General features: G+C 42.1%; 1 protein-coding gene across 3 annotated transcripts; it reads left to right on the plus strand.

The window, feature by feature from the left end:
- The first annotated feature begins 1,237 nt into the window (after positions 1 to 1,237).
- On the plus strand, positions 1,238 to 17,672 carry sf3b1 (splicing factor 3b, subunit 1). 3 transcript variants are annotated; one of them, XM_028024416.1, is made up of 24 exons: positions 1,238 to 1,368; positions 2,879 to 3,054; positions 3,230 to 3,331; positions 3,426 to 3,540; positions 5,487 to 5,566; positions 6,099 to 6,284; positions 6,379 to 6,841; positions 7,221 to 7,342; positions 8,362 to 8,559; positions 8,642 to 8,743; positions 9,783 to 9,962; positions 10,049 to 10,135; positions 11,585 to 11,855; positions 12,454 to 12,599; positions 12,843 to 12,989; positions 13,260 to 13,385; positions 14,085 to 14,306; positions 14,411 to 14,593; positions 14,678 to 14,789; positions 15,220 to 15,340; positions 15,432 to 15,563; positions 15,654 to 15,926; positions 16,787 to 17,003; positions 17,119 to 17,672. In XM_028024416.1, the coding sequence occupies exons 1-24, from the start codon at positions 1,341 to 1,343 to the stop codon at positions 17,275 to 17,277; spliced, it is 3,948 nt and encodes a 1,315-aa protein (XP_027880217.1). In that variant the 5' UTR covers positions 1,238 to 1,340; the 3' UTR covers positions 17,278 to 17,672. The 3 variants fall into 3 exon arrangements, with proteins under 3 accessions (XP_027880217.1, XP_027880220.1, XP_027880219.1); XM_028024418.1 differs by lacking the exons at positions 1,238 to 1,368; positions 2,879 to 3,054; positions 3,230 to 3,331; positions 3,426 to 3,540 and adding an exon at positions 4,724 to 5,134; XM_028024419.1 differs by lacking the exons at positions 5,487 to 5,566; positions 6,099 to 6,284; positions 6,379 to 6,841; ... (15 more) ...; positions 16,787 to 17,003; positions 17,119 to 17,672 and adding an exon at positions 4,510 to 5,452.
- The last annotated feature ends 404 nt before the right edge of the window (positions 17,673 to 18,076 follow it).

Genomic DNA, 18,076 nt, shown 5'->3' on the forward strand with positions numbered 1-18,076 from the left:
GGCAGAGGTTCTACTTTTAGAACGCCATGAACCTAAACATACACACAGAGCTACAATGGAGTGGTTTTTAGATCAAAGCATATTCATGTTAAAATTACCCAGTCATAGTCTAGACCTAAATCCGGTTGATAATCAGTGCCAAGACAGGAGCTAAATACAAATATGCTCCAATTCTGAACTACTTTCTGATAGTAAATACCAATAAAACATACTAAAGTCTGTAGCTGTAAAGAGACAAAATGTGAAAAAGTTCAAGTTGTATGAATGCATCTGCAAGGCACTGTTTGCATTATGAAATCCTAACTCAGATATTAAAGGTCAAAATAATGAGAGGGTTTGCTGTTTGTGTGATGAACTCATGTCAGACATAAATTTGCTTGTTTTGTTGACTGTGTGTTAATCAGCAGTGTATTTCTACTTGAACAAAACCTCAATCAAACAACTTCAAGCCCTGGGGGAGCATGAACTTTGTTTCTCAAATCTTCAATAAAATCCTGTTTGTTCTCTAGCACACGAGACCAGGGGTCAGCAACCTCAACAACTCTGAGAACCATTTTTGCCTTCGGTCCAGTTAAACAAAGTGTGTTTAGAGCAACAGCAGTACATGTTCGAAACAAAAAAGTTTGATTTATAACACGTCGTATATGAAATTTGAATAGACGTTTACATTAAATGACAAAATTATGTTTAATATAAATTTTAATCCTAAAATAATGGCTTAAGCCTTTTTTTTTTTTTTTTTGCCATAAGTCATTTTTTGGCCAAAATCACTGTGGGCCAAAAATACTTCTTAGTCCAACACTCTTAAGAATGATGGTAAAATGCATAATGGAAGGCATTGTAGTGACGATGTCGCGAAGAGCAGGAGCTTCTTAAAGAGACAGACCTACATATTTCAAGGCATCAAATTACGAAGTTATGGAGATCAGCAGAAAGTCAAATTTATTTTCAATTATTTCAATTACGTTTGATATTACACAGCATTTTTGTATCAGCAGAAGGAAACATAGAAGGAAACTAATTTACTGCTGTTTAAATAAATGTGAAAAAGTTCTTAGAGTGCAAATTCAGTTAAGATCCTCTTTGTTGCTTTGTGTTGACTCCTAATTATAACATTTCTGTAGTTCTGTGGTATTTCATCTGCAAATATGAGCGTGATAAGAGAACATTTCGAAATGATAACAACCTTCTTTACGCCTCCAACTATGTGGTCTGGAGCTTCAAATTAGGGGCGTTCTATCTTTACAGCCTGCCACATGACTCTACTGCTCCCCACAGGAAGGAGACGGAAGTCAAAAACAGCGCATTTCCGGTTTCAGTCTTGAGCCACCAACACCAAAATGGCGAAGATCGCCAAAACACACGAAGGTAAGTTTCTACTGAAATATTATATATATCCAATATCTACGCGATGCTTTTTAGTGAGTTTTGGAAATGAATGCAAAACCAGCAGTAATTTCGATATTTTTTACGCGTTATAATTTCTAGTTTGACGTTTAAAAGAGGATAAGGAGCAGGCCTGTTACGACGCAACGCGGACGGGTTTATATAATGGCGCTGGTTGCTAGTGCTAGCTAGCTAGCTAGCTTAAACTGAGCAACCTTCTGGCGCTTCTATCTTGTACACGTAAAGAAAGGTTGTTGTTGTTTTTTTAGATTGCTTTCTACGCTAAATTTAACTATACATAGTAGCTATGCTACCTCATATGCGGTTATTTTGTTGTTTTTGTAGCTTTACAATTTATATCCATTATTTGTCATAATGAGGCCAAAGCTTTTAGCATGACCCCCATGTAACAAAACACTAGAAGCCCAGACAGACACGCAGTTCGGGTGTACCTACTTTCAACTGACGCTGATGCTCTTTCTTAAATAAAGGCAAAACTAAAATAATCAATTTAGCTGATTCATCTTTGTCGAACCCGACCATTAGGAAAGATTTATATTTTTTTTTACCAGAGCCCAACAGAGTTACTCGCTTTTACTTTTGTTATTATTAATATTAATTATCCCGGTTTAAAAGTTGCGCATGTCAGTTGTTTCCTTTTCACCTGTCACAAAGCACGCGCTTTATCTTCAAAGACTAATTACTAATGACATGCAATATAAAAAGTTACAGTGTCATTTCGTTTTGTTTCCATCAACATATTTTGACGAAACATGTTTTTAAAAAATAAGGTAGTTGAATAGACTGATAAGAGTTTTGTTTGTTCGTGATTTCTTTAGAGAACATTTTCACTCATTGTTTACTCCAAAGATTGAGACTAATTGAAAGTCAGAAATTAGTATATTAGAGCTGTGGCTCAGGTTGAGCAAACAAAGATGATTTGCATAGCTGTGTGTAAGGAATGGTAAATGTATTGGACATTTAATGTTGAACATAAAGATGTGGGGGGGTTAAAAAAATTATACCAATGTAAAGAAGACTATGCCAGGGGACGTTGTGAACGTGGATTATGCTACCGAGGCAGATCCTCTGTGAAAATGATGAAAATTGCTACAGAATTAAGAACAACAAAGAAATTTCACAACAGGTTAACACTAAAGGTTCCCTTGATTGACTTGATGAACATTGTCTATTGAAAAAAATGTAATATTTTTTAAAGTTGTTTGGCATTTTTCAGCCTGTTCAAAGAGTAATCAAAGAATGTATTTAAAACTAATAAAACATAACAGCTTTTTCTTCTATTTTTGCATTGGTCTTGGTACTTCAGGCAAAACACACATTGATTTAAATGTGTAAATTGCTAAGCATGTTTTTGGGCATGTCTCTCTTCTTTTACTAAAACAGCCCTACTATAGTTGACCTTGACCGCGTGTTGGAATGTCCTATGACTTAAAAACAAATAAATTTGTCCCTTTTTTTGTCTGGCATGTAGATATCGAGGCCCAGATCCTGGAGATCCAGGGGATGAAGGCCACCCTGCAGGAGGAGAATGGCGAGCAGGGTGTGGGTCTGGTCTCCACTGGCTTCTACGACCAGGAGATCTACGGCGGCAGCGACAGCCGCTTCGCTGGATATGTCACTTCAATCGCAGCCAATGAGCAGGAGGACGTAAGTATTAAGTGAAGTTCTGTTGCTTGGCGATTCAAGTCTTGTCCCAGGGAGCTTGACTGCTCCCCATATATATATATATGTATGTGTGTGTGTGTGTTCTGTTTGCGAGCTAGGAGGATCTTGCCAGTTTGGCGAGATTTGACTAGACTCCTGCTTGTCCTTCCTTCCCCAGGACGATGAAGACGACACGTCCACTAGCCTACTGGGGCAGAAGAAACCTGGCTACCACGCGCCGGTGGCAATACTCAACTCCATCCCTCAGTCGGATGAGCAGGTATGTCCACATCTGTCCCTTTTTTGCATTTATTTCAGAACAATTGTTTGAGCAGGAAAAGGAAAAACAATTTCACCTCTTTTTTGTGCTGCAGTACGACCCGTTCGCAGAACATCGGCCGCAGAAGATCGCCGATCGGGAGGACGAGTACAAAGCCCGCCGCAGACAGATGATCATCTCGCCCGAGCGTCTCGACCCTTTTGCTGACGGTAAATTTTTGTCATTTTTCTTTCCATCACATCAAACACACCCTGTCTTTTTATTCTCCTCCCCGCTGCTCACATTAGTGAATTTCCCCCTTCTTGAACATCAGTAGCTTAGCTTTACTGTTCAACCCTTCGACCACATTGCACTAGCTTGCTTCCCAGACTCCGTGCCTTCCCTGTGGTCAATCCTTTGTGGTCAAACAACATTTATATCATTTTCTATTTTTACACCAAGTAGAAATATGGGCTCATCATTTGGTTGGGGAGAGAGTTACTGTTCTGGTTGTGCAAATGAAGTGCTTTATTTTCTGATTTGCCTCTCAAACCTTGCAGGGCTAACCATGTGTTGAGGGGGAGAGCTGGTTAGGTCTGGCCTAACAAACGTGGGTCGCAGATTGTGATGTATGTGTGTGTCGAAGGGTTAACGATCCCAAAACTGGCATACAGAGCATGTGAAGACATGGGCTAGGGTTTGAATGAGCTGTGCTTTTTTCATACTGGGCACAGTCATGTAGATCTACGGCAGTCAGAGTGGAGCGGCCAGCGTAGAGGCAAATAGCAACCATTGTTGCAGTTCTGTGTGAAAGGCCCTGAAAAAGCTAACAAAAAAAATCTAATTAGTCTTTGAGTAGATTTAAATCTTGGGCCTCTGGATTAATGTTCAATGTAAAAGTTAGCATCTTTATTCCTAGAAATACTGAAAACAGACCTCAGCTGTTTATCATTCATTTCATTTTTTAGGAAGCAGATTTCCTTTTTTTTGATAAGAGCTTAAACAACCTGAGTGTTTCAGGTTTGGTTGTAGTTTCTCTGAAAGCCTGCATGTAGCGAGAGCTCTCTGTATAAAGTTGTCATGTGAATATATTTTTATTTTACAGCTCTCCCCTGTAAAATAGAAATATGTTGCCAAGAAAAGTTGTGTGCCAAAATGCCACAGGCCCATACTAACTGTCCTTAATTTCTCTCCTACAGCAGTACTGCTTTGCCAGTCCTGTACTGCACTCTGTAAAGGGTGCAGCAACTCATCCTGTGTAGGTTATGGGGTCAGTTTGGTCAGGGTCCACTGGCCGCTTGTTTGGGAGGCTGTGAGGGGGAATGAGATGCAGCGCAGCTACTTCAAACTTCATCCTCCTTTATTTGGCCTTTCAGAAATCCAACATATAAGTTCAGATTTTTTTTGTTTTTTTTAAACATTTGGCTTCATACCTATCCACTCTTCCATACGAGGAAGTCAAGGCCAAAATGAGTGAATCAGAAATCAGAGTGGCCACTGCATCCCACATATTTCTCTATAGTTGTAATGTTTTGCTTACATTCAAATAAATATATTGTTACTTTGCCAAACCTTACCCTGAACATTTTAGTTTCTTTTAGTAAAAGTAACAGTCAGAATCATTTATCTGTAACTTTTGGTGGGTAATCCCCAAGAAGATGCATTGTCCTATGAATGCCATGACTCATTGCAACACAGGTGGTATACTGTTGTGTGTGACTTCAAACCCTTTTCCAAAGTGTTACTAATGGTAAAGAGAAATTTTCTAGGCTTCTTTTCTGCCGGTTGAAGTCTGACTGCAGAAGGACCCTTGGCACTGAAAGTGTACGTATTCTGAGGAGCACAGCCCAGGAGCCCTGCATCAGTGATGGCTAGACTTCTTAATCCACTTAAAGAAATCATCACAACCTCAGCTTTTTTCATGTATCTTGTTTGTTGTTCTTTTAAAAATGCTATGACTCAATGTAAGAAAACGCTGTAGATTTTTTTTAACACAATTCAGTACCAGTTTTTTGTTTTTTTCTTTTCTTTTGTTAATCAGCTGTTTTAAACGGAGCAGAAACATAAGTAAAGAGACAAGGTTAGCTGGCTGTGTTTGTACTTGCTGTGTTTGTGATGGCTGTACTTTCAGAATCCTGATAAGTCTCCTTTGTCCTGTTGGTGCTCTTTCGCGCAGGGGGCAAAACACCGGACCCTAAGCTGCAGGTCAGGTCGTATGTGGACGTGATGATGGAACAGAACCTGTCCAAAGAGGAGGTACAGTTATACACCAGCTTTTCTTTTCTACTTTATAGGTTTCAGTCTGTGTTTATTATCTTCACCTTGAACTGTAAAGACTGTGAAATTCTTCTTTACATTTTCAATCTACATGTCCATGCCATCTTCATCATTTGTTTATTTTAAGAGCTCAATTTTTTAAGTTTTCCACTGGTGTGTAGCTAGCATATTGCCCAGTAATATGTAGGTTTCCATTTAGACATTTTCCTAAAAAGTGGGCGAACATCCAGCCAATGGGGAAATGGTGGCTGAGGACTTAATGTTTTATATACAGTATATGTGTGTGTTGTGAAGAGGACAAATGATGGGCACTTGAAAACCCTAATTTTTGGTCTGCGGTCACAATTTTCTCTTGGTTGTCAGACAGCCTTAGACAAAGTAGTGTCTTTGTTGTAATGAGGTCACCATAGATGTTTGCATCTGGTTGAGGTGTAAGCGTCTGGTTTTGAAGCAGGAATGCAGTTACAGCCCCGTTACCGTTAACCTTGGCCATCATCTGTTGTGTTTGCAGAGGGAAATTCGTCTGCAGCTGGCAGAGAAGGCCAAGTCGGGGGATCTGAAAGCTGTCAATGGGTCTGCTGCCTCTCAAGCTGCTGCCAAACGAAAGCGCCGCTGGGACCAGACAGCTGACCAAACTCCGTCCAACTCCACACCCAAAAAACTGTCCAGCTGGGACCAGGCAGACGCCGGGACTGAGGTGAGCCAATCACGTTCAGTCTGTCCATCCTGCTCCGCTTGAGGGGGGGGAAAGGCTCTTCTGAACCTGCAGATTGTCCCTCTGATTGTTTCAGACTCCAGGACACACTCCTGCACACACACCTTCCAACAGCCGCTGGGACGAAACTCCCGGCCGCCCGAAGGGCAGTGAGACCCCAGGGGCCACGCCCAGCACCCGTATGTGGGACCCCACCCCCAGCCACACCCCAGCCGGCGCTGCCACGCCTGGCCGGGATACGCCAGGCCACGCTACGCCTGGCCACGGCGGCGCCACGGGGAGCGTCCGCAAGAACCGCTGGGACGAAACCCCAAAGACGGAGCGCGAGACGCCAGGACACGGCAGCGGGTGGGCCGAGACGCCGCGCACAGACAGAGGGGAGGAATCGGTGGGGGAGACCCCAACCCCAGGAGCCAGCAAGAGGAAGTCTCGGTGGGATGAAACGCCCGCCAGCCAGATGGGCTCTTCCACACCGCTTCTGACACCTGGAAAAACTCCATTAGGAACGCCAGCCATGAACATGGCCACACCTACACCCGGTACACATCCTCCTGTCATTCTCCCTCTGCATCAAGAATACATAAGCTGTGTTTCCATTCACCATGTCATTGCTCAATTTGACATTTCAAAAATAAGTTCACTTAATGGTAGCACAGCTTTTAAAAAAAAAAACTTGTCTTTTGATAAAAAGATTTTGGTGTTTTTTTTTTTTTTATGATTTATCGGATGGACAAACTTATCTATGTTTGATTTCAGTCATGTTTCTTACTTAATTGAAACGCCATAATTGTGAAATTATGTTTTTGACATTGGCAAAATATTGACAGTTTTGTGCACCTTTGTAACGGAAACACAGCAAGTGAAGAATAACTTCTTCTGCTGTCGTCTCTTTCTGAATCAAACTGTTGTTTGTTCCAGGACACCTGATGAGCATGACCCCAGAGCAGCTCCAGGCCTGGAGGTGGGAACGGGAGATTGATGAGAGGAACCGACCTCTGACCGATGAAGAGCTGGACGCCATGTTCCCGGAAGGATACAAGGTCTGTTTCTCTTCTAGGTGTCTCTAGACATCTCGTTCACTAGAGGTTGACTCAACAGCAGACAGACTGTAAACTGGGTTCGACCAAATCTGAAAAATGTATCACGATGTATGAGTTTCATATCGGTCGATCCCAGGGCTGCAGCTAACAATTATTTTAGCAATCGATTATTCTGATGATCAGTTGGATAAAAAATTTGCACATTTTGCTGCTTTTTCATTGAACCACATAAGCTAGTTTTAAGCAAAATTAGAGATGCATTAAAATATTCAAATAACCAAAAAACATTATTCCTTTTCAAATTAGAAAGTAAAAATGTTATTGCCTGGAATGCAATAACAGCATTCTTTTAGTGAACAATTGATAATTCGTAGCAAAGGAAGCATCTGCTGCTAAATAATTAATCTACCATCCACATGTGAAAAGCTCAGAGCTTTCTGCTTGAAAGCAATACATAGTAAGGCTGATCTGTTGACTAATGTTGGATCAACCCATTAATAATTGGATAGCAAAAGGTGCTTAATTAAAGATAAAAAATTTTATACTGAATTTGAACCAGGTGTAGCTCAAACGAAGCCACTTGAGTTCTAGGAAGAGCAGATTGGCTTTTTTGAGGTCATATACTCCAGTTAATGATTTAATTACTAAATTAATCAACAATTATTTAAATAACTGATTAATCACAATAATTTCAGCACTAGTCTATTTGTAATTATTGATTAGTTTTTGGTTTTAAATATTTAAACTACTACCAAACTGGTAACATGGCTGGTTGATGCCTCCAACCTTAGTTAACTGGGACTGAGGAGTTTTAGCGGCTAAAGCCTTCCCTCTGCCTACATCTCCCAGAAAGCTGTGCAGGTCTTTATCCAAGTTCAGTGACATTTTACTGCACTTATTTTCTATTGATGTTGATGCCTTGTCTGTGGCGATATATATTGTTACTGGTTTATTGCCCAACCCTGCTGTGAGCTGCTCCCAGGGAGACCCAGGACTCAGTCTGTCCTTCCTGTCTGAAGGTGTTGCCTCCTCCAGCGGGGTACGTACCGATCCGTACCCCGGCCCGTAAGCTGTCGGCCACTCCCACCCCAATCGGAGGCATGACGGGCTTCCACATGCAGGCCGAGGACCGGACCACCAAGCAGATGAACGACCAGCCCTCAGGAAACCTCCCCTTCCTCAAACCTGATGACATTCAGTACTTTGACAAACTGCTGGTGAGCACCACACTGTATACTAATCATTCATAACTAATATTGTACACAAGGACAGTTTGAAGTCATTAACTGTTTGTTTTAGGTGGAGGTGGATGAATCAACTCTGAGCCCCGAGGAACAGAAGGAAAGGAAGATCATGAAGCTGCTGCTGAAGATTAAGAATGGAACTCCTCCCATGAGAAAGGTTGGTTTCTGATTGTCATGATGCAAAGTCTGTGTAGTGGAGACGTTTCTGTTCCTGCTGCAAAATCAACACCCAGCACGGAGCCTGTATGTGGCTACAGAGTGAACAAGTGTTTGCTACAGAAGATCCTTTCTGAGGAGCTGCTGCTGTCGGTGGAGCTCAGTCTAGACTGGTGCACTCTACTGGGAGCAGTGGACATAAACCATCAAGGCAAAGAAACCTGTCACATTTCCCCCGATTCTGAAAATGTTCACAAATTAAAGACACACCTGAGGGGGCGCTGCACCAAGAGCCACTGAAGGAAACAACACAAACCCCTTAGAGCAGGGGTCTCAAACTCCAGTCCTGGAACGCTGCTGTCCTGCAACCTTTAGATGTGCCTCTGCTGCACCACCTGAATAGAATAATTAGGTCATTAAGGCTCTGGAGAACTGATCTACACAAGGAGGAGGTGATTAAGCCATTTCATTCCAGCGTTTTGTACTTGTGGCACATCGAAAAACTGCAGGACAGCGGCCATTGAGAATTGGAGTTTGACACTTGTGCCTTAGAAGAAGACACTGAACAAAACTTTCTTTACAAAATGTAAGCATAAATGAAGTTGTGTCAGATTTGTGTAGGATTTCTCTCTTGTCTTTACTAAAAGACCATGAGTCATTTCTCCCACTGGCTCTAGACTCGTGTTTGTTTCGGTTGTATTTACCCATGTGAAAGTCACTGATGCTTCCTATCAACTAGCAGAATTTTGTCCAGTTACAAAATGATCCCCTTGACTATTTATGTAAAGTCGATATCACTGAGCTGCTTTGTGAACTCATACCTGTGAGAAGAAAACAACTTTAGCTGTTGTTAGAATCAAGTTGCACTGTAGTTAAAACTGCATGCTTGTTGGCAAGCTACTCCCATCCAAAGTGTTAAATATTAGCAAATATATGTAGAACAATAGTAATGTCAAATGTAGAAGTGTGAACTTGCAAGCAATTTCACTATGATCTAAATAAACTGAAAGGTGATGAGCAGCTCTGTCTTCCCCTGTCAGGCCGCTCTGCGCCAGATAACCGACAAAGCTCGCGAGTTTGGAGCAGGTCCGCTCTTCAACCAGATTCTGCCGCTTCTCATGTCCCCCACCCTGGAAGACCAAGAGCGCCATCTGCTGGTCAAAGTCATCGACCGCATCCTCTACAAACTGGACGACCTGGTCCGGCCGTACGTACACAAGGTGGGCTCAGTTTTAGATTCATATTTGCTCCAGTGGGCTCGGTTTGCCCGTGTCGAGACTCAAACTTTTCTTCTTCTTGTGTCCAGATCCTGGTGGTGATTGAGCCGCTGCTGATCGATGAGGACTACTACGCCAGAGTTGAAGGCAGAGAAATCATCTCCAACTTGGCGAAGGTAATGTTGAACAGTTTTTTCTTGTTGTCCCGAGGTGTTTTTGCGAACCATTCTCGCCTGTTGGACCGGTCTGTGGTCAGAACAGGGCTAGTTGTTCGCCAGAGTGATACCAACATGAGAGCAAGCAGACCTGTGCACACCTCGTCTGTTCTCAACCTGCACCCGTTGGGCACAAATCTTATTATTTCTGAATTTTTAATTAAAATGTTTTTGTTATCATGTTGATGGCCTATTCTCTTGTCCAGTAACTGTATTTATATTTTATAAATACAGCAGCATTATATTTTATTAATGTCCAAACATTTTGTCACGTCAGCCAAAATAATTGAGTCAAAGGCACTTAAGGAAAAAAAGAATAACATCAACATTTTATGTAGGAAAGGGATGTTATCCTTAAAAAGGATTTTGCATGTTTGCAGTATTTAGCCAAGTTTAATCAATTAAATAAAAGCTGATTTGGATGCAGCAAAGTTGGCTGTTATAGAAACTCGCTTATAAATAGATCAACAATTAGTTTTGAAGTTTTCCGTTGTAAAAAATCATCTGATTATTTTAGTAATCCCTTAATCTTGCGAATAATCGGATCAAAAAATTGCCACAACCTACATGTTTTTCATTTAGAAATTTAAATCTTATGTGAATAATAGAAACATTCAAAGTTACAAGCTAACAAATCAATTTCAAATGAAAATAAGCAATTAAATTAATTTTTTAATAAGAAAATAAACATTTTATTCCCTAAATTGCAATAACACAGCATTCATTCAGTGAATTAGAAATAGGTGAAGCTAAAATGATTCCATTTGAGAAATTTTGGCTGAAACATATTTACAAACAAGGGTGTTTTGATCTTAAACCTAAAATGTATACATATATCCTGTTTTGGTTTAATTACTGCTCTGAATTTATTTTGTTTTTAGTTTGTTCTTTTTCCAGCCAATAACCTTTTTTGAGTCTATCCTTCAGTTAACAACTAATAGATTACCAAATTAGCTGACGGTTATTTCAATAATTGATTAATTACGATTATTCGTTCAAACCCTCATTAGAAAATGTATATATATTCTGTGCAGTTTTGGCTTATTGACTAACATGTTGAGTTTTTTTTCAGCAAATGGCCTGTTTTGAGTCTATACTCCAGTTAACGGTTAATTGATTACCACATTAGCTGACGATTTTTAAAAATAATTGATTCATAGCGATTAATCCAATTAATTTTCAGCCCTTGTCGATAATTTTACCCTGACTAGTAAATGCTATTGATGCAGCCTAGATCTGCATTAACCACCTGTGTTGGGGATAAAATTATTCCAAGGGCCACTAATGGCCCCTGGGCCACTATTTGGATATTCCTGCTCTAATCTATTTAGTAGGACGCGACAAAATAATTGTCCATATCTTCATCTGTTTTGTCTTACCTGGAACCCGTCCTTCTGTTGTGTGCGTCAGGCTGCCGGGTTGGCCACGATGATCTCTACGATGCGACCCGATATCGACAACATGGACGAGTACGTCAGAAACACGACCGCTCGAGCCTTCGCCGTGGTGGCCTCCGCCCTCGGCATTCCCTCGCTCCTCCCCTTCCTCAAAGCCGTGTGCAAAAGCAAGAAGTCGTGGCAGGCCAGACACACGGGCATCAAGATCGTGCAGCAGATCGCCATCCTGATGGGCTGCGCCATCCTGCCTCACCTGCGCAGCTTGGTGGAGATCATTGAACACGGTCAGTTCAGCACTGATCTCTGGAAGCTTTAACTGGCTCCACACACAACACGCTGTAGTTTGTTTCACATGGTTTTGAATTCTACTCACTAATCTTGACAGCATTTGTTGAAGCCCGGAAAATGCTCTCAGAATATTATTGTAGCTGCAGATTACTACCCAGGTTTTAGTTTCAACCAGCTTTTGGCAGCTTTTTCACCTCTTACTAGAGTTATTAAATTTAAAAGGTTTAGATTTCCAGAATCGTTTCTGAAGCTTTTCGTGGAAACCTCTACTGGATTTTTAACTTATTTATGGGAAGAGATTGTAATGTAAACAAACCATCATACTCAAATATGTTTTGTTTTGCAAAACACAAATAGTCAATTCCTCCCATATGCTGTAGGTATTAAAAAATGGTTTTTAGCCAAGATTATCCTAAATGTATTTTCCCCAACCATGTTTAAAATCATAACTGCAAGTCACCCTGCAGTTTGTTTAAATCCAGGTTTATTCCCGGGAATTTCTATTATTTGCCATAGAAAGTTTTCAAGTCAGAAAGTTTCCACCTAAATGTGTGAAATTGATAAACCCTGACTGTCCCCCTGGTGGCGCTACAGGTCTGGTGGATGAGCAGCAGAAGGTGAGGACCATCAGCGCTCTGGCCATAGCTGCCCTGGCCGAGGCCGCCACTCCCTACGGAATCGAGTCGTTTGACTCTGTGCTGAAGCCGCTGTGGAAGGGCATCCGGCAGCACAGAGGAAAGGTGAGCGCCTTCACTCTTTCTAATGCAAGATCCACACCCAGCGCTGAGCCTGGACGTGGCTGCAGCGTGAATATTTGCTTGCTACATCGTCTCTGTCGAGGAGCTGCTGCTGCTGGCTGAGGTCCGGTGACAGACCGTTACTACTCAGCTGGGAGCAGCGGACAAAAAAAAAAAAAAAAGAAGTAATTAAAATCTATGAATAAGATTTAACGTTTAACTTCTAACGTCTCCTGACGTCTCCAGGGTCTGGCTGCGTTCCTCAAAGCTATCGGCTACTTGATCCCCCTGATGGACGCTGAATACGCCAACTACTACACCAGGGAGGTGATGCTGATTCTCATCAGAGAGTTCCAGTCTCCTGATGAGGAGATGAAGAAGATTGTGCTGAAGGTAAGCGGCAGCTGGCTGGCATCCTGGTGCGAACTGGAAGCGGCTCATTCTCGCCTGTTCAGCCGTAATGTGGCTGCAGCAGGGCTAGTAGTCCGCTACATTAACACCAGCATGAGACTCACCAGAAACATCAGCTGCTCTCTTTCTGGTCTCACCCTGCACCCGTTGGTTACATACTCACTCTGATCACCCAAGACTCTTTATTTACAATTATAGATTTAAAGGCAAACTGTACAGAAATCCCACAGCGTTTCTGTTTTTGTCTCTCAGGTGGTGAAGCAGTGTTGTGGCACGGATGGTGTGGAAGCAAACTACATCAAAACTGAGATCCTGCCCCCGTTCTTCAAGCACTTCTGGCAGCACAGGATGGCTCTGGACAGACGCAACTACAGACAGGTCAGTGAAAAGCATGGAAGCATTTAACGTTGAAGCTATGAAATTTAAGTAACTGCAAAATTTAAGTTCCCCATTGGCATCTTTTTTTTTTTATTATCACTTTTTACATAAAATTTCCTACTGATGTCTTCAGTGTTAGAAAATGTTTATTAAAGATGTCTTTATCAGCATTGAGTAGCAGTGTTCCATATTGTCTCATTTACAGTAATACTAGTGGATTTTTGACACCAGTGACAAAAATAATATTGCTATCAATATCAATGGAAGAAATGAAAACGAACAAAGTTTCTGATTCCTCTTTGATTTAATCACTTGTTAATAATTCATCTTGCATTATTTTTTGCTGTGTTTGGACTGAAACTAAAGAAAAGAAATGGCCATCTTTGTATGGCTACAGATAGCTGTCTGGGCTCAGAGCAAGTCACATGACTCACAGGGAGCCCTGAAAGCCTAGGCAGCCTTTCTTTCACTGGGAATGCTACAAGAACAGGAAAACACTGAAATTGTCAGGGAAGACAAAGATTGATGAGACGGTCATGTGGACAACCTATAATAATGCTGAATGAGGCTGACAAAAATTCCACCCTATGAACTAGCAACATTTATTTTTTTGCCGGTGGGGGCAAAGGGGCATGCAACTTCATTATTTCCTGAATAGCTGACGCACATGGCTAAGGTTTTCCCTTTTTGTGTTTCCAGCTGGTGGACACCACCGTGGAGCTGGCTAACAAAGTGGGAGCAGCCGAGATCATTTCCCGCATTGTTGACGACCTGAAAGACGAGGCGGAGCAGTACAGGAAGATGGTGATGGAGACCATCGAGAAGATTATGGGGAACCTGGGAGCCGCTGACATTGACCACAAGCTGGAGGAGCAGCTGATTGACGGCATCCTGTACGCCTTCCAGGAGCAGACTACAGAGGTGAGGAAGGAGCTCTGTTCACAACCTGACCAAAGCGTTTGGATTTTTTCTGTAACTGAACTGAATTCCTCTTCGTTTCTTTTTCTTTTTTCCACTGTGTGCAGGATTCTGTAATGCTGAATGGGTTCGGTACAGTGGTGAACGCCCTGGGGAAGCGCGTGAAGCCGTACCTGCCTCAGATCTGCGGTACGGTGCTATGGCGTCTGAACAACAAGTCGGCCAAAGTCCGCCAGCAGGCGGCCGACCTCATTTCCCGCACGGCAGTGGTGATGAAAACCTGTCAGGAGGTGAGCGTTGCGCCACGCCGCATCGAAGCCCGCCGGGTCTGACCGACTGCTCCAGCTCATGCTCTCTGCTGTTTGTCCCTGCAGGAGAAGCTGATGGGTCACTTGGGCGTGGTTCTGTACGAGTACCTGGGAGAGGAGTACCCCGAGGTCCTGGGCAGCATCCTGGGAGCACTGAAGGCCATTGTTAATGTCATAGGTATGTCTGAGAGCGTCTCCTTAGCAACACTGCTGCTACCATCCTGTTTTAAATAGTGCTTTTCACAGCTTGTAACTATATGGACTTTAAATTCAGGTCAGCTCACAGAAGAAATTGTTAAATAGAAGCCAGTTTTTGAAAATATTTAATTTCATTTACAATTATTATTATTTTTTTTTTTTTGAAAAAATGAGAAATTGTTAAAAATCTAAACTGGTATGAAAAAAGTGCTATGCCATATTGCCCATCCTTACTCCAGAGGTTTGAGTTTTTTTACACATCAGCTATTAAAAACTAGATTTTTTTTAAAATATGCTGTTTGTATGATAAATTTCTTTTGCTTTTATATTTTTTTTGCTTGTTTGTTTTTTTAAATTACTCATTAAGCTTAAGAATTATATGGAAAGATTTTGCTGTTTGCTTATGATAGGTATGCACAAGATGACTCCACCAATCAAAGACCTGCTTCCTCGTTTGACGCCCATCCTGAAGAACCGGCATGAGAAGGTTCAAGAGAACTGCATCGACCTGGTGGGCCGGATTGCTGATAGGTCGGTGCAATCTGCATGAACAACAATCTGATTCAGTGTTGTGCAGCCCGTTTCCTGGCAGCTCTCATTCTAACTTCTGTTCCTCATGTAGGGGTGCTGAGTACGTGTCAGCCAGAGAGTGGATGAGGATTTGCTTTGAGTTGCTTGAGTTACTCAAAGCTCACAAAAAGGCAATCCGCAGAGCTACCGTCAACACGTTTGGTTATATTGCCAAAGCCATCGGGTCAGTTCAGATGTTTGCTTCCTGTATGCTAACCTGTAGGAATCTTCACTCTGTGTCTGACCCCATTTTGTTTCCCCTTTCTCCTTTCAGGCCTCATGACGTGTTGGCCACTCTGCTGAACAACCTAAAGGTCCAGGAGCGTCAGAACCGCGTGTGTACAACCGTGGCCATCGCCATCGTGGCGGAGACCTGTTCGCCGTTCACGGTGCTGCCGGCGCTCATGAACGAATACAGAGTGCCTGAGCTGAACGTGCAGAACGGCGTCCTGAAGTCGCTCTCGTTCCTGTTCGAGTATATCGGAGAAATGGGAAAAGACTACATCTACGCTGTCACACCTCTACTGGAGGACGCATTAATGGACAGGTGATGCGCCTTAGTTTGAAAGATTTCTAGCAAGTTATTGCCATGTCTAAAACAACTCCCTGATGAGTTGGAATTGTTTACTGATATATTTGAATACACTACAATTTACTTCAGCTATTATCAGAATTCCCATCCAGAAAGAAAAACTAGGGAATTGGGTATTTTTCCCAGGGTTTGATGAGTTGGAAAAGGCTAATTGAGAAAGGAAAAAATAGGTATTTACAGATGTTATTTCTTCCATTCTCTTGGTTACCAATCCACTTTGCCCATCAGGCTGCTTTACAAATATCTGCCATAAATAAATGAATATTATTATTATGTTAATACACTACAAACGGGCTGACCTTAAAATCCTTTATTTCATGTATCTAAACTTAAAGCCTTAAAATGTCTTACATTTCTAATTTAAATTTACTTTGGTGTGGCTTTAAAAGGATCTTAGAAAGTTTTAAATTTGACTTGCTGAAACCTACAGATGCTTAGGAGAAACCACACATATAAGAAATGGAGCATTTAATTTTCATTTATTGAATTGGCCTTTCTGATTACATCATTCAAGAGGCAAAATAGAAATGTGTGTGGAGAAGAACCTGTCCAGACACATGACTCAGGGTTTTACCCAGAAAACTTACTAGGCTTGCTAAGGGGGTGGCTAGGGCAGTCATCCAGCAGCCTAGCAGGTTTTTGAGTTAAGTGTTTAAAGTTGACAGGAAATGTGAAAGTATGACAAGGTAATGATGTGTTTTAGGTAAGTAAAGCCTGACGGCCTGCCAGGCCTATAATATACTGGGATAAAACCATGTGACTGTTTAAGAGCGTTCTTTGGGTGTCGTTCTGAACTCCTTTCTTTGTCGTTGCAGAGATTTGGTCCACAGACAGACCGCCAGCGCCGTCGTCCAGCACATGTCCCTGGGTGTCTACGGTTTTGGCTGTGAAGACTCCCTTAACCATTTACTGAATTATGTGTGGCCCAACGTTTTTGAGACGTCTCCCCACGTCATCCAGGCTGTTATGGGTGCCCTGGAGGGGCTGAGAGTGGCCCTCGGCCCCTGCCGCATGCTGCAGTACTGCTTACAGGTAGGGACCAGAGTTAGGATAGATGTTAGAGCTGTAGGACTAGAGAGGATGGTACGTAGATATGTTTTGTTGGATATGTACGAACCACATTGTTTAACCCCGTCTGTCTCTGCAGGGTCTGTTCCATCCGGCCCGGAAGGTGAGAGACGTCTACTGGAAGATTTACAACTCCATCTATATTGGTTCCCAGGACGCCCTGATTGCTCATTACCCACAGGTCTACAACGATGAGAAGAACGTCTACGTCCGCTATGAGCTCGAATACGTTTTGTAAATACACTTGATTTTTTTCTTTTTTCTCTCTCTCTTCCCAACCCTGGTCAGATCTAGATCCGTCACCTGTGGGTCAGTTTTTATTTAGTGGCGTCGTGCTTACATTAAGTTTCTTCTATTTGAGTGAAAAATCCAAACGTGAAAGAAGGAACTTTGTAGAGTCTGTATGTATTTTTTACTTTTAACTTGTGTTTCCTGTAAGAAGCAGTTGAGGCCGGAAGATTGTCTAGGAACACAGGGCTGTCGTCAGCACATTTTAAATATCGAGATCATTTTGTCTGTTTAATTGGTTATGATAGACTTCTGTACCGCCCAGACCTTCCCCATTTTTCACATCACTTCTGTTCTTAGATCAAGGCTTTATTCAACCAAATAAAAGGTTTGTGTACAAAATCCTGTTTCTGGTTGAGTTTCTTTTTCTTCCACACGTGTGCATTTGCATCCAGGAAGAATGCCGTGCATCTTGTCTTCTCTTTACTGTCCTGAGTAGCAAATGAACTTGTAATAAAGTGACAGAGTAAGAAAATAAAAACCTCCACATATTCATCAACTGTGACTTGCACCTCCCCCTTCCCTCAGTTCTGCTCGCTCCTGCACCACAGACTCTCTGACCCAGATTCCCTTGCAGATGGCTGAACTGAGGCCATATTGTTCCCTCTCTCATCCATCTGTGTAGTTTGCTCACTTTTGGAAGTTTGTTGCAAAGTATTTGTATCTGTTTTGATTTTGAACATTGGAAAAAAGTAAATTCTGTGTTCAACATGCAGGAGAGAGTACAAGGTGACAAAAAAAGTAAAGAT

The sequence above is a fragment of the Xiphophorus couchianus genome, chromosome 7 (genome assembly GCF_001444195.1).
Source record: "Xiphophorus couchianus chromosome 7, X_couchianus-1.0, whole genome shotgun sequence".
In the NCBI taxonomy this organism is placed as follows: domain Eukaryota; kingdom Metazoa; phylum Chordata; class Actinopteri; order Cyprinodontiformes; family Poeciliidae; genus Xiphophorus; species Xiphophorus couchianus.

What these genes read in the sequence shown, in the direction of transcription:
- sf3b1 (XM_028024416.1), top strand. Translation starts at nt 1,341, where the DNA reads ATGGCGAAGATCGCCAAAACACACGAAG. An exon ending in TCCGGCAGCACAGAGGAAAG is followed by an intron (nt 12,600 to 12,842) that starts GTGAGCGCCTTC and finishes TGACGTCTCCAG; the next exon opens with GGTCTGGCTGCGTTCCTCAA. An exon ending in TATATTGCCAAAGCCATCGG is followed by an intron (nt 15,564 to 15,653) that starts GTCAGTTCAGAT and finishes TTCTCCTTTCAG; the next exon opens with GCCTCATGACGTGTTGGCCA.